Source organism: Mustela erminea, chromosome 13, assembly GCF_009829155.1.
Source record: "Mustela erminea isolate mMusErm1 chromosome 13, mMusErm1.Pri, whole genome shotgun sequence".
NCBI lineage: Eukaryota > Metazoa > Chordata > Mammalia > Carnivora > Mustelidae > Mustela > Mustela erminea.
In genome coordinates this window covers 23,372,157-23,387,862 of record NC_045626.1, presented here as the reverse complement: position 1 = coordinate 23,387,862, position 15,706 = coordinate 23,372,157, and the positions used below count along the sequence as shown (strand labels likewise).

The following is a 15,706-nucleotide window of genomic DNA, read 5'->3' as shown; positions in this document are numbered from 1 at the left end:
GAAAGCCCTGGAGTAGAGGAGTCTGTGGCGAGTACTGCTGTGGGTAGCCCTTACACTAGCTCAGTTGTGACCAGGACCTAGCTGTGGAATGATGTGTGTCTTCCCGGGTGCTTCTGAGCTAAGCAAGTGTCAGGATAAATAAAGTTCCAGTTCTGGTGTTTAATACTGGCTAAGTGAGACCCCATGTGACCAAATCCAATTTACTGTTCCATTTTGGCAACACCAGTCCAAATCTCAACCCACCCTACCAGACCTAGCGCAAGCCCCACCTTTTCTTAACTAACTGCATATCCACTAAGCTCCCTTTGCCTTTATTCTTATCATTCATTTTGTCTTCTCATTTGTTCCCTCATATTGTTAGCTGGTGGCTTCCCAGTACATACTTTTCCAGCCTCAGTGTATACTCCTAAAACCAGGGACTATGACATACTTAAAAAACTCTTTCAGCCTCAAAAACAACACGATCCACAAAGCTAGAGCTCAATTAATAATTGAGTGAAGGCTTTGAAGAGGCCAAAATGTAAAATACATAATGGTCTATTGGGCAAAGCTGAGGGGGTTTCAAAGACTCCATAGGCACAGCACCTCTATTCCTGTTATGAAGCTGCTGGATGCTTTGACCACCTCAAGTATGTCCAGCAAAAATCTGTGCCATTTGGCACTGCATAGGAGCTTGAAATAGCTTTTTTTTTTTTTTTTTTTTTTTTTTTTAAGTTGGAATTTAAACCGAGTTTTTTGTCCTACTGATAATCAAGACGTTCAGTTTCTGCACAGAGCAAGCCCGGGCTTTTCACTCGAGCGTCCAGCAGGCTATGCTGTGCCCAAGGAGAACACACCTGCAAGGCTTGGCGGCGAATCCCTAAATAAAGTGGAACAGAAGGGAGGTTCGGGGTCTACAGTAATGCTGCCATGGACCCTGATTCAAAGGCACATTGCACGGATTGCATGGAGCACTGGGTGTGGTGAAAAAATAATGAATACTGTTATGCTGAAAATAAATAAATTTAATTAAAAATTAAAACAAAACAAAACAAAAGCACATTGCTTTTTCTTAGGCATCGCGGGCTTAAACGTTTAGATTTAGTGATTAAAAAACAGAAAGACTCATCCCAGCCAAAGAATAGAAATTACACAAACCTATGCGGGAACAAAGTATCGGGGGCAACACTCTTCGAGGAGCACGCTGGAAAACATAACACGGAAAACAAAAGTAGTAAATAGTAAACGTTTCCCCTTTGAGGGCTCTGGTCCTCACAGGTGACCACTACCACCTTACTCAGAGAATTGTGCGGACGAGTGAAGGCGGACGGGGGGCCAGAGGGCACCAACACTGTGTCCGCAATCGGCGCCGAGCCCAACCGCACTGGCCGGCCTGGCCGGGCACCACCGAGCGCAGACCTCCGCCTCGTCCTAGAGCGGCCACTCGCGGTCCAAGCCCGCGGCGCACTTCCGCCCGCGCCGGCGCCGCCCCGTGGACGGCTGGGCCTTGCCGCGGGCCTGCGCCTCCCTCGGCTCCTGCCGCGGGCCTCGGGGAGTGGGTGAGTGGGACAGGGCGAGCCGGAGAGGGGCGGGCCAGGGTCTGAGCTGCCGTCAGCCCGGCGCCCGCCTAGTGGGCCGATACGCGCGGGCAGGCGCGCTTCCACCGGACTCCCGGGCCGGGCCCGGCGTGGACCACCCAGGCCCGGGGAGCGCCGGGGAGCGAGGACGCGCCTCGTCTACCCCCGACCCCGAGGCGGGAGCCCCCAGTCGCCCCGCGCCCCTGCTGCCGCCCACCCCTCCTTCGGGAGACTGACATTGACTTGGGGGAGAGCCTGGGCTCGGACGTGGTCGGAGACCTAGCCTCTGGCCCGGACTCGGCCTTGGCCTCTCCATTTGTCTCTCCCCGGCCCCCGGTTCTTTCATCTCTAAAATGGAGGAAGGCAGTATCCGCCCTCCCGGTACCACAGGGTGATTGCAGGGTTGGCGCCGCCTGTGTGGAAACTGGTTCTCAGCTTGGCAACCTTTAGAGTCATTTGGGATGCCTTCCAGATGCTGAGTCCCCAGAATCACCAGGTGATTGTGGTGTGCAGCGGGGACGAGAAGCACTGGCCCGGGGAGTGTCAGGTGACAGTGCTGTGGACGTGTGCTCTCTTCTGGGCCGGCCGGAATGTGCACTTGATCCAAGGCGGATCATAGCCCTGAGAGCAAGCGGCTGCTTTTATGTTCAAGAAGACAGGGACCCAGTCTGGTCTGGTTGCTTTTAATTCCTGGTGCCTCGAATGGTGCATGTCACAAAACATGGACCACTGATGAAGCAAATTAACTTCTGATTCCTTCCCGACCTGGTGGAAGGGTTTTGATTATTTGGCTCAATTTTTAAACTTTTTATTGTGGAAAATTTCAAACATAGGAAGATAAGATCAGTCTTGTTTCATCTGTTACCCTCACCTCGCTGGATTATTTGAAAGCAGATCTGAGTGTACCGTTTTATTCGCGAAATACTTGCTTATGTGTGTAAAACAGAATAACTCCTTTTTAAAACAAAGCCATTCTCGATTTAATAAGCATATCATGTTATCATTTATCCAGCCAGTGTTTACGTTAACCCGCTTGTCTCTTTTTCTGCCAATTCTCTTTTTACCCCATTTTTCTCTTTTTAAGTTTGTCCAAATCCAGGTCCAGGCAAGCTACCCATGCCACGTTTGGGTGACATCTTTTCAATTTCATTTAATCTTATGGCTTTTCTACCCCCCCCCCCCATATTTTACTTGCTAGAAAAACCTATTCATTGTTCTGTGACGTTTCCTACATGCTGGTTTTTGCTTCTTCCATCCCTGTGGTGTCCTTTAATAAACTGGTGTTTGGATTACAGTTTTTTTCGGGTTCAGGTTCTACTCTTTGGCAAGAAAACCTCATCGGGTTATTGTGTACTCATACTGCAGCACACCAGGAGTTAGATAAGATCTTGTTTTTCTTTGTGGTGTTAATATTGGTCACTGGACCTTTTCTGTACAGATTGCACCGCAGGGTAACTAAATAATTTACCCAGGATTTACAGAAGGATGCCCCTAATAACTTCAGATGAATGAGGTGAATGAGAGAATATCATCTTTTGGCAGCCTCTAATGAAATAGTGAATCCTGACCATGAATGTTAGTGGCTGTTAACGTCAGACAGCATGAACTTCCTAATGGAAGTACCAAATACCACTTAATCAGGTATTCTTGGATAATTGCTGGGGGATGTAGACCAAACAAGATTGCTCATGAGTTGATAATTTTTTTTTTTTTTAAAGATTTTATGTATTTGAGAGACAGAGATCACAAGTAGGCAGAGAGGCAGGCAGAGAGAGGAGGAAGCAGGCTCCCTGTGGAGCAGAGAGCCCAGTGCGGGGGGGGGGGGGGGTGGGGGGGGGCCTCTATCCAAGTACCCTGAGATCATGACCTGAGCTGAAGGCAGAGGCTTTAACCCACTGAGCCACCCAGGTGCCCCATGAGTTGGTCATTGTTGAACCGTGGTGATGGTTTTATGGGAATGCATTACGCTAATCTCTCTACTTTTGTGTTTGAAATTTTTAATAATAAAAAAAATTTTTTTTAAGATTGACTACTTAACTAGTGAATTTAGGTCAGCCTGATCTCTTCTTTGTAGTTCTCCATTAGCCTTTCACTTAGTGATTCTCAAACCTGACTGCACGTTAGAATCACAGGGGAAGAATTTTTTTTTTTTAATACTACAACACATGTCTTACTTGCAGAATTCCTTTTTAATTGTTCTGGGATGGAACCCAATTATTGATATGGTTTAAAAACTCTCCAGGTAATTCTAATACGCTCAAGGGTTCTGTACCAGTGGCCTAGATCCATTATTTGTTAAGGATTGCAAGTGATTATATTTTATTATTCCTTCCACATTTATTAGCTTTTAAAATGTTTAACTTTCTACATTCTGTTATTCTCACCTCTGTTGAAAACTGCAATCCAACAGGAAAGCCTCTGCAAATTAAATTACCTAATTATCAGAGGAAGGCTTGATCTTGGAAGTGAAAGTGTGGAGTAACACATGGAAGGGACACTGGCAATTACCTAAAACCTGTGTATGGGTTGGAGAGATATACCTTCTGATGTGTGAGGTGTGTGTGGGGCGAGGGGGTAGGAGGGCTGATTGTATCTCCAAATGGTAAGAAAGATTAGGTGATGTGTAGCTAGAAAAGTATGTTCAGCCTTATGACGTTTCTTTTGAATAATCAATATTAAATAAATTAAATATAAAATACATTGAAAATAAAGACATCAAATGCTTTTCATTGCAACCAAAACCAATCCAAAGATTTAAAAGAAAACTTAACCACTTCCCACCATCACCATTTTAATCACCCCTGAGATAACCAATATTAACAGTATGGTGTATATCCTTCCACACAGACCTTCTCTGCCTTATGTAAATGCAGCGGTTCAGGGCATTTTAAAAATGAGATAATGCCATAGCCATCTATACCTTTTATCATTGTCATCCCTCCAAGACAAGAGTTATAGACCTGACTTAAAGTGCAGAACAAATAGTTCTGAATGTACAATAAAATATTCAGTCATTTCCCTGTTGAAATATATTCAGCTGGCTTCCAAATTTTAGCCACCTTAAAAGTACCACCAGAAACATCACTGTACATAGGTCCTTTATTTCTGTAGGGTATAAAGGGGTTTTATAGGGTTGTAAAGGGGTTGTATAGGGTTCTGTAGGGTATAAAAATGAGGTTGTGGGTTAAAACGTGTTGTTATTAGCAGCATCATTATTTTTGGTAATGTATATTGCCAGCTTACTCTCTCAAAACACAAAAGAAGTGTATACCTCCACCACTAGTAATACGAGAATACCTTTTCACCTGTGCTTCACCTACTCATTCTTCCCTCCTCCCCAAACCACATGTCAACCATTGGTGTTCTTATTATCTCCGTTGTTTTACCTTTTCCAGAATATTATATAGTTGTGGTTCAACTATAGTTTTTAATTGACTGGATTTGGCAGTTTTTTAACGTGTGTGTGTGTGTGTGTGTGTGTGTGAGCAGTCATATAAGGCTTGGTAACTTGTGGTTTTAACTCACTTAGAGTTATTAGAATCTTACTTGGTGTTTCTTTGGGAAACTATAAGAGAGCAAGAATCCAGTCTTTTCTGAATAATTTATAAATAATACAGATAACATAAATAACAGTAAATCTCAAAAGAACATGTTTTTGGTGATTTTGAGCAGTGATGTATAATAATCCCTGGATGATCTTTTCATTGCAGGGTGGAAGATGTCTATGGATGTGACATTTCTGGGTACGGGTGCAGCATACCCTTCCCCAACCCGGGGTGCCTCTGCTCTGGTCCTTCGGTGTGAGGGCGAGTGCTGGCTCTTTGACTGTGGGGAGGGGACACAGACACAGCTTATGAAAAGCCAACTTAAAGCAGGTTAGTGTGCTTTCAGCTGTCTCATTAAGACTATTTGTTATTCATTGTCTTGGCTCTCCTTGGGCCTTTTGCTCAGAAACAGCCCCAAGAGTTGCATTCCCACCTCAGTGCTAGAGCCCTGGCCAGATTTGCAAGGCCCTCAGGCAACCAGCCACATCCATTGAACTTTATTTAGTTTTTGTTCTTCCTGTAAATGTTGAGAGCAAGGATTTATATAAGCTTGGGGGTGGAGGATGGAGTGGGATACATGAGGCATATTACAAAGGTACTCCAGAAGCAAAGGAGCAGTGTACACACTTATTTCCACCAGGAGATAGTTTTAAGTATCACAAGAGGGTATAAAGAGCTGTAGATGCTCAGGAGAGTGAGATGTTCTTTTTCATTTGTGGTTATGAGGGTAGGTATCTCAAAGAAGGTGACCCTTGAGTTATCAGAGGAGAAGGGATTCGCTGGGCTGGGGAGAAGATGAGCTTGCTAGCCAGAGGCAATGGTGTGAGCAGGGGCCCACCAGAGTACTCCACCAGGCCAGGGAATGCAGTGGTACAAAGCCTTGGCTCAGAGTCAGACCATCCTGGGTTGCAGTCCCAGCTGTGTCTTGGCTTATAGCCTTAGCAGATCAACAAACTTAAGCTTTATTTTCTTAACCTTGAAAATGAAGGTAAAAACTCAACTTAGAAGGGATATTGTAAGAGTTATATCTAATAATCCCTTCTCTGTGTGCTTGTCTCTCATCAGTAAATCTTAGTTCAAAGGCCATCTCCTGAACCTCTGGGGTTAAGTTATTGCTTATTCATCCCAGGTATTCTACTTCTTTGTGCTATTTTTATTGATTTATTAGCATCAGTATCTAAGATTGTTATTTAAATAGTTGTTTCTGTGTTTATTGTATATTCCCCTGTATGATAGAGTAAGCTCAAAGATTGTGTGTATACCTAGTAGATGTCTAATAAACAACTCTTCAGGAGATGCATGAGTAAGGTATTCAGCACTTAGTATGTGCTTCTCACTTACTAGATCTTGATAAATGATAGTTATTGAAATTATTCCTGTGATTCATTACAATGTGTGGCATTGATGACTGAAATAAAGTTAGTTCTAACATCTAAGGATCTCATAGTCTAGTGGTGGAAATTGGTATGTGAATAGACATAGTGTAATGTGATAAAGAGAACAGTGGAACTATATTCTAAATACTGTTGGAGCACAAAGGAGGAGGGCATCAGCTATGTGTTCAGAGAAAGCATCCCAGAAATTGTAATAGTAGAGCTAGGATCTAACTGATGATTAGAAGTCTCCTCTGGTGAGAAAAGTAGGGATGCACATTGTACACACACACACACACACACACACACACACACACACACACACACACACATGCGTGCGCAAATATACCTATACCATTAACATCTCTACATCTACAAAAAAATTTACCTATAAGAGTGAGGCTGTAATCGTTCACATTTTAGACAATAGGGATTGAGGGGGTGGGGTGATGAAAACAGAAACAAGAAACTGTTAAGTGTGGGTGCCAGAGGTTTGGGTGTGGGGATAGTCTTTTTATTTAATACCTGTACCGCTTATCAGTGCTGCATATCAGATTACAAAGTTAGTGTCTTATTTGCATTTATTATCCATAGTTTCTGTGGGTCAGGGAGTTTGGGCCTGGGTTGGCTGGGTTCTCTGCTTCAGGGTCCCACTGCTTGCAGTCCATGTTTGGCCAGGGTTGAGATCTCATCAGAGGCTCCACTGGGGGAGAATCTGCTTCAGAGCTCACTAGAGTTGTTGGCAGAATCTGTACAGTTGTAGGACCAAGACTTGCACAGCTCCTAGAGGCCTCTGGTTCTTGATCATGTTCGTTTTGCTTCATGGTAGTTTGGTCCCTTACTGCCAGCCAGGGTGAAAGAAACTCAAGAGCAAGCCTGCTAGCAGGATGGAGTCTTCTAATGTAATCACACCGTATCCCTGTGCCGTATTTGCCTGGTTAGAAAAGTCACAGGTCCCACCCACACCGAAGAAGAAGGAATTGTAGAGAGACATGAACATCAAGAGGTAGGGGCTATGGACCTCCACCTCACATTTATTTGCTACAATACCTTTCTCCAATGTTTTATATTTTATATATGGTTTTTAAAAAAATTTTTTTTAAGATTTTATTTCTTTATCTGACAGAGAGATCACAAGTAGGCAGAGAGGCAGGCAGAGAGAGAGCGGGAAGCAGGCTCCCTGCCGAGCAGAGAGCCCGATGCGGGACTCGATCCCAGGACCCTGAGATCATGACCTGAGCCAAAGGCAGAGGCTTAACCCACTGAGCCTACCCAGGCACCTCTATATATGTCTTAAGTAAACGTTTTTGCAAAGCTAAGCCTCACAAAGAATAAATAAAATAAAGCCTAAGGGAACCTTTAGTTTACTAAATTCTTACTGGCTAAAAAAATTCCTGGCCTCAAAGAAGAGGGTAAGACGGTAATCACAGAATCTTAACTATGACTCTATAGCATTCCAAAAGCCCCCATTCTCAGACTGGAATGGAGTACTCTCAGTTCATCTGGTACTCTCACGCAATACGGACCTACCGTTATTTGATCCGTTGAAACCCTTTCAGCTTGTAGTCCTCCTGGGGTAATAATATTTTAGGAGTTTCATAAGGGATTACTTTTTATTTATCTAAACATACTTCTTTTAAGCTTCCTTGGTCCTCATGTGCAAGCCTCTGATCAACAAGTGTGGGTTTATCATGTCTATTTCTTTCATTATTTTATTTTATTTCATTTTTTAATTTTTTTAAGATTTTATTTATTTATTTGAGAGAGAGAGAGAGACCATGAGAGGGGAGAGGTCAGAGGGAGAAGCAGACTCCCCGCCGAGCAGGAAGCCTGTTGTGGGACTCTATCCTGGGACTCCAGGATCATGACCTGAGCCGAAGGCAGTTGCTCAACCAACTTAGCCACCCAGGTGCCCTCTTCCATAATTTTAAAGAGTGAGCTTAAGCCTTCCTTTTTCTCCCCTTAAAAATGATTATTAAAAGTATTACAAAAGTGTAATGAAATGATTATAAAAAGGCACCTGGCTGGCTCACTCAGAGGCGAATATAAGTCTTGATCTTAGGGTGGTGAGTTTGAGCCCCACGTTAGGTGGAGAGGTTAAATAAATAAATAAATAAATAACTTAAAAAGGAAAGGTATACATGCTCATTGTAAAAATTCAAACAAAGCAGAAACATAAAATAAGCCTGAATTCCCCTTACAGGTAAATTTTTTTTTATAGACGTAGATATGTTAATGGTATAGGAATGTTTGTGTGTGTGTACAGTTTGCATAAATGGTACCATACCAGGCGTAACCTGCTTTTTTTTCAACTGAACAATTATATTGCAGGCGTTTTCCTACGGCGGTAAATATAGCCGTGTCCTCACTTAAGGGATGTTTAGTATTCCACTTCTCTGTGGATGACATATACCACTGTAACTTCCTCGTCCTCAAGGGAATTCATGTACTCTGCTTTCTTCATTTGATAGCATCTTCTAACTTTGTTACGATTGCCATTCCTTCTCCCTCTGAAATCTAGTTTCTTGAGAAAAGAAATGTTTGTCTTCCCTGAAACTGTGATAACTGTGGGAAGAAATTTTTGACTTAATTTGTCTCACTTACTTTGGGCTCACAGATTGTTTTGGTGTTCAGTGTTGGCTTTGCTGTGCGCTATATAGGGAGAGGACTCTGCAGTTGTAAGGTCAGCATGAGGTCATGACTCAGTAACCATCATAATTCTGTCTGCAGAGGACTCAGGTCACACTTACGGGTGCTTCAGCAGGCCGGACGGCAGGAAGGGGGAAATGAAAGGGTTACAAGAAGTCTAAAGACAGTAAAAGCAAGGCCTTAAAAGAGAAAACTAAAGGGAGCATACTGAGGAAAGTTCTAGAGTACGTCAGGATTCTCTAGATATCAAATCAGCCTCTGCCCAATCTATTGTTGCTGCCTCCAGGGCCTGGGTTTGGTGTATTAACTCTGGAAGGCTTACCTGGAGAACACTTTTGCCTTGATGTTGCTGGACAAATCACTTTGCAATAAACTATTCCTATTCTTTTATGGTATCAGTATACTGGTCCTGTTCTCTTATGGTATCAAATGTTTGAAATAGGTGCCCCATGAAGCTAGGACTAGAAGCCTCTGTTATACCAAAATTGTGTTAATTGTGATTGTTAATTTTAAAATGCCTTGGTGCATCTCAGAAAAATGCTAATGTGGCATCCTGTATATACCAAATGTAAATTCAGTTTACCATTGGCTAAGTCAAGTTACAACCCAAGCCAGTATGCCCTGAAAAAGACATTGTGTTAGCTCACACTGTGGGCCCACATACCTTTATATACCACCATAGGGGATCCGCCCTCTGATCTACATTCTGGCTTCTGTTGCCCACCTCCCCTCTGGGTTCTTCACCCCTATCCTCTCCCACCTCCTCCTCTCTCCCTCCTGCCTCATCCTCTTCCTTTTTCTCCTCCCTCTTCAGACTCACTCAGACAGGCAGGCTTTTTCTTGGTTAGTGAATCTCTCGTCCAGTGTGGCGAGTCCTTAAATGGTAGTTTGGGGTTCAAGCATTGGTCAGTTTGGAGCCAGGGGAGCGTTTGTTTTGCTGGAAGTATGTGTGTGTTATTCTCAGAGGAGGCAGTAGAGGGCATTGTACCTGTCAGATGCTTTTGACATTTGAGGCCTGTCTAGTTTAAGTGAACTATTTTAGTACACTTCCTTGTTTTTCTCTATTACTTCCTATTCTTTTCTCTTCTCTTCTTTTCTCCTCTCCTCTACCCTCTCCTCCCTTCCCCTCCCCGCCTCTCCCCTTCCTTCTTTTCCTTTCCTTTCCTTTTTTTTTTTCTTTCAGCCTGCTTGCCTGCCTGCCTTCTTCCCTTCTTTCCTTTCTTTTAGCAAGAAGATAATGTAGGAAAATACTCTTAAAACTACAGTACTATGTAATTTGAAGATGTTTCATTAAAAAAGTTATATGTTATTAAGACCATAAAGGCTGTCTTTCTTGCTTCTAGACTCATGTAGCAAAATATAAAGAAATAAGTTTATGGTGATAAATAGAACTCCAAATTCATTTTTCTGCTTTTGGTGTTTTAAGTAGCATTGCATGGGTTTTTACTTCTGGAAAAATTCCAAATTTTATTTCTCTGCCTCAATCAAAAGGGAGAATTACCAAGATCTTCATCACACATCTTCATGGAGACCATTTCTTTGGCCTTCCTGGCCTCCTTTGCACAATCAGCTTGCAGAGTGGCTCTGTGGTCACCAAACAGCCTATTGAAATCTATGGCCCTGCTGGGCTTCGAGACTTTATCTGGAGAACCATGGAACTCTCTCACACAGAGTTGGTCTTCCCCTATGTGGTCCACGAGCTGGTGCCTACAGCAGATCAGTGTCCTCCCGAAGAACTAAAAGAATTTATGCACGTGAATAAAACAGACAGCCATCCCAAAGAGGGACAAGGAAGAACTATCCTTTTAGACTCAGAAGAAAACTCATACCTTTTGGTTGATGACGAACAGTTTGTTGTAAAAGCATTTCGCCTCTTTCACCGAATTCCCTCCTTTGGGTTTTCAGTTGTGGAGAAGAAACGCCCAGGTAAACTCAATGCACAGAAACTCAAAGACCTCGGTAAGTGATGGGTTTTTTTTGTCTTGTTTTATTTCCCCCTCCTCCTCATCAATTAAGCTGTTGTTAGCTGAAGTTGCTAGAAGTATCATAATAACCTTCGTATCCTGTCTCCCAGGCCTAAAACTGACATTTTCTCCACTTAGGTCTTTTGCCCAAAGTTTGTTTATTAAGGGAAATATGTGGGGCCCAAAGATGCTATTCAGACCAAAACCCACATATATACGTGAATCCTTTTCTCTTCACCTCCCTGGATCCACATTTTAGTCTGTCTTAGCTTCAGCTAGCTAGCTTGGTTGGCAGGGTGGTGGTGGTTGTCTTAGGTCTAGGCTTTTATGTTTTCATGTCTTCTTTCTAAAGTATGTTTTCGGTGACCTCTTTGGCCCAAGTATTTTTACTGTAGTTGGTAGCTGTGCAACTGCAACCAGCTACTTTTAGGATTTTCCTGCTTTGTCAACCTTGCCTACTCATTCAACCTTGATTAAGTTAATCTGGTGTTCAGAACACCGTGCCTCAACTGTTTCACATGCCTGGGTTCCTCATAGGTGGGAGCTAGCGCACAGAGACAGACTTGGGTCCCCTCTGAGGCTTTGTACCTCCTCTAGGCCAGGCTCTCTTGCATGAGGAGGTCTTCAGTCCTCTCAAAGCAGCGCCCAGGTCCCTTCTACCTGCAGCATCTCTGCCTTCCTTTTCATGGCCGCAGCAGAGCCCCTAAAAAGCATGATGGTGTCTTTTGTATATTTGTCTCTTTATAGAATCTCTTCCTTCTTCCCCAACTAAAACAAAATACTAAATAATGAAGAGAAGTGACTTAATGCCAAAGGTATTTTTTCTTATCTAAAAGCCTGTGGAAATACTATTGTATTGGGAAACTTTAAACAGGGTGCATGCTGGAATTAGTGAACACTTTCTGTTTGTTTGTTAGGCGTTGCTCAAAGTGATGGTCACATGTTGTTCTAGATGACTATAAGATAATTAATACAAGAGGAACTACCTCTCTCCACAAAGAAGATTGATTATGTATGATTGTCAGAAAATGTTCCTTGATGTTGTGATCCAAATGGTCCTCTCAAACCATTTTTTTATTAAGTTAGTCAGTTTGTAGGTACTTTGTCATTATTTAAATGGACTCATTAAATTTACTCAAACATGAGCTTGTTCAATAAAGCAGTCTCAGAAACTGTTACTCCATTCACAGCAGAGAATCAAAGCTGGTAGCTTGATTGTAAGAAGGTCTTAGTGGGACTTAAAGCTCAAAGCTCATCTGACACGTGTGCTTGAGAGATGTTTTAAGTACTAAGGCATCACTAATATCAACAGCCAACACCGAACTTTTAAAAATGTATAAATATTCCAGCTTTCCACGAGTAGTAAAATATTTATAACAATCATGAAAAGAATTGGATGCCTCTTCCGTTTGCTGTGCTGTTAAAACAGACTCTTTTAACAAGTCATAAATTCCATTCCCATGATGTGATGTTATCTCCCTCCATCATTAGGTGTGCCACCAGGTCCTGCCTATGGGAAGCTGAAAAATGGAATTTCTGTTGTTCTGGAAAATGGAGTTACAATTTCTCCCCAAGATGTCTTAAAAAAGCCTATTGTTGGAAGAAAAATCTGCATTTTGGGTGACTGTTCTGGGGTTGTGGGTGATGGAGGAGTGAAGCTGTGCTTCGAGGCAGACCTGTTGATCCATGAAGCAACCCTAGATGACACGCAGATGGACAAAGCGAAGGAGCACGGCCACAGCACACCACAGATGGCAGCCACGTTTGCAAAGTTGTGCCAGGCGAAGAGGCTAGTTCTGACTCACTTCAGTCAGAGGTACAAACCAGTTGCCTTGGCCAGAGAAGGAGAAACAGATGGGATTATAGAACTAAAAAAGCAAGCTGAATCAGTGTTAGATCTCCAAGAAGTGACTCTAGCTGAAGACTTTATGGTGATTGGCATTCCAATCAAGAAATGAACCCGGTATTCCAGAATGCATCCTGACATGTCTGTGAATATGTTACTGAACCAGCAGTCAAGTTGGTTGTTGTGGTGGTGGTGGTTGTGGTTGGTGTTTTGGTCTAAGATTATTTGGGTCCTAATAATCCTAAAAAGGATAGAGCTGCATTGCTGAACTGACTCAGCAGCGAGAAAGACCAAGCTTTTTGATAATAAATCATTTTAAAAAGAAAGAAAAAAACAGCACCTTTCTTAAAGACCAAATTTGACAAAATTCAGGTATACTTTTTGTTTTGTGGTTGCTGCCTCAGATATAAGCCAGTACCCGCATGCAGTTCTGGGCTTGCTTCTGCCCAGTTTTATTGGTGATGTTGGCAAAGTACAGAGAGCTCAGCCCTCTTGGCTAAAAATGGTGTTTTAGCAGTTTGTTGAATCTGTCCATGTTATTAACAGAATAGAGAAAAATGTAATGAGACATTATACATGCAGGATTGAAGCTAGCGTATTAAATCACAATTTGTTTGCTGGAATACTGAATGCAGGGTCAAGGTAGGTGTTTATCCTTCAGTTAATGGTTTTTTTTGGAACTTTCTGGTTTGTTCTAAACCTGTGGGTCTCAGCAGGGGGTGATACCATTCCCCTAGAAATTATGGGGGTGTTTCTTGTCAAAATGATGGAGTGGGGGCTGGAGAAGAGTATCATTAAAATTTAGTCAAAGGGGCCAGGGGTGCTAGATCCTACAATGGTGGGGTCAGTCTTGTACAATGAAAAATGATCTCACCCCAAGATGCAAATTGCAGGCCTATTGAAATACACAGCAAGTTAAAAATTATACTCCCAGTGTGAATATGCTTTATCAAAATTAATTACATGAATTGAACTGGTTAAGTCAAATTCTTGAAACAAACATTAGAGAATTAGCTAAGGAGATGTTGGGGTTGTAATACCATGTCAGATATTTGACAGAAATGAGCCATGAACTATAACTTAGGAATCTGGAGGTAAAGAAATTGTATCTTTTAAGCTGAGATTTAATTTATGTGTCCCTATGAATAATTCTTTGAGCTCAGTTTTAATAACCTAGCTTTTCCTTCTGAGCTGCCTTCTACCTCCCTCTGTCTGCCGTGGGTTATCTCTGACTCATTTGACCCACAGTATTTCTCAAAATGGAAAGCTAGTCTCAAGCACAGATTCATTCAAAAGGATTTCCTTATCACAGTTTGGGAAACGCTTTACGTTGTGTGTCCCTCTGGAGGCGTTCTCGTGCCCATCAGTATCATAAGAACAGTACTGCTTGAATGATCACAAACCTGTCTTTGGTGCCACAAAGACTTGATTTCAGAGTCCCGTTCTGTACCTTGTGGTCTGGTGCAGATTGCATCGTGTTTGTGACCTTTAGCTTGCTCGTTTCTAAAATGGAAAAACTAATAAAACTGACTGTGTAGGATCGCTGTGAAGATTAAGACAGTGCATAAAAGGAACATCACATATGGCTTACAGGTGCTGAGAAGTCCTGCTGTAGATGGGCCTGTCAACTGTTTTGAACCCCTTTCTCAGTACTGTTCCACCACATGCTATCGGTTAACCTTTCAGGAACCTTGAGAGTTTTATAACAGACACATTTAGAAATTCTATCATGGTATATACTGTTAAATTCTTTTGGGTTCTGGGGCTTCTCTCATAAAAACTTTTGACTCCTGGGTGGTTCTAGAGTCTCTAGAGTAGTGATAATCAAGATGGGTCTCATTACTCAAGATCTCAGTCATTCTGAAGCAGTTTCCAGAATGGTCTGATTCTACCCTACTCTAGGCTCTTGGGCCACCAAAGTTTGACTAGCTTAAAATGTATCTTGGTTTCTGAACTCAATTTTAAAAAGTATTTATTAGACGCCTACTGTGTGCCCAGACCTATACATCTGGGAATGGCTGGCTGGTAGTCCTACTGTATGGAGCTCTTAAGGGTAAAGACTATCTTAGTCTCCTCTGCGTTCTTGGAATTACCGACTCATAATAAGCCCTCAGAAATGTTTATTGAATGAAATGAGGCCTGATATATGACTGCATAAACTTTAGGACCTAAAGTTTAGGACTTGTGCCTAGCCCATTTCATTACTGCATTTGTCCAAAAAACTTTGACCACCTGTTTGGTGGTGCTCTGTTCAACTGAGTACCAGCTAAGTGCCAGTGCCAGGTTTTACTGTGTTGGGACTACGTAAGTGAATATAAGACAAAAATTTGAGGCTCACTGTCTAGGTGGTAGATACAGATAGTAAAAGTAGATATACGGGTCCTTCAAGTACTCTAATCTTGTAGGCTGGCACTCACTTTTGCTCTTCTTGAGCATTCTTTGGTAGCTGACTTAAGCTGCCCTTAGAGTCAGGCCCTACTACTATATGGGCTAAGCCTTCAGAGACCATGGGAATGTGGGAACAAATTGATACAGTGAATCGATCAAGCATAGGCTATAGATCCATGCTGAGAATTGCTTCTTGGGCTCTCTTCTGGCCTAGAATTTTTTTCTTAATGGTAGGCCACATTCTAAGAATTTGTGGAGCTAGAATTATTAATGAAGCTTATACTGGACTTGCCAGAGCCTGTAATCTGCTTATGGTTGTATGACTCTAAGGGGATTAGAAAATGTATTGTACGCCAAACTCACTTGATCACCAAATCCTCTTTCG

General features: G+C 42.5%; 1 protein-coding gene across 1 annotated transcript; it reads left to right on the top strand.

Annotated features, from left to right (window-relative positions):
• The first annotated feature begins 1,427 nt into the window (after positions 1 to 1,427).
• ELAC1 (elaC ribonuclease Z 1) lies at positions 1,428 to 15,300 on the top strand. Its single transcript, XM_032310409.1, has 4 exons — positions 1,428 to 1,538; positions 5,267 to 5,431; positions 10,615 to 11,082; positions 12,579 to 15,300. The coding sequence occupies exons 2-4, from the start codon at positions 5,275 to 5,277 to the stop codon at positions 13,043 to 13,045; spliced, it is 1,092 nt and encodes a 363-aa protein (XP_032166300.1). The 5' UTR covers positions 1,428 to 1,538; positions 5,267 to 5,274; the 3' UTR covers positions 13,046 to 15,300.
• Positions 15,301 to 15,706: the final 406 nt, after the last annotated feature.

Coding starts and splice junctions, on each gene's coding strand:
- ELAC1 (XM_032310409.1), top strand. CDS start 5,275: ATGTCTATGGATGTGACATTTCTGGGTACGGGTGCAGCATACCCTTCC. Junction 5,432..10,614: donor GAAAAGCCAACTTAAAGCAG/GTTAGTGTGCTT, acceptor CTCAATCAAAAG/GGAGAATTACCAAGATCTTC. Junction 11,083..12,578: donor ACAGAAACTCAAAGACCTCG/GTAAGTGATGGG, acceptor CTCCATCATTAG/GTGTGCCACCAGGTCCTGCC.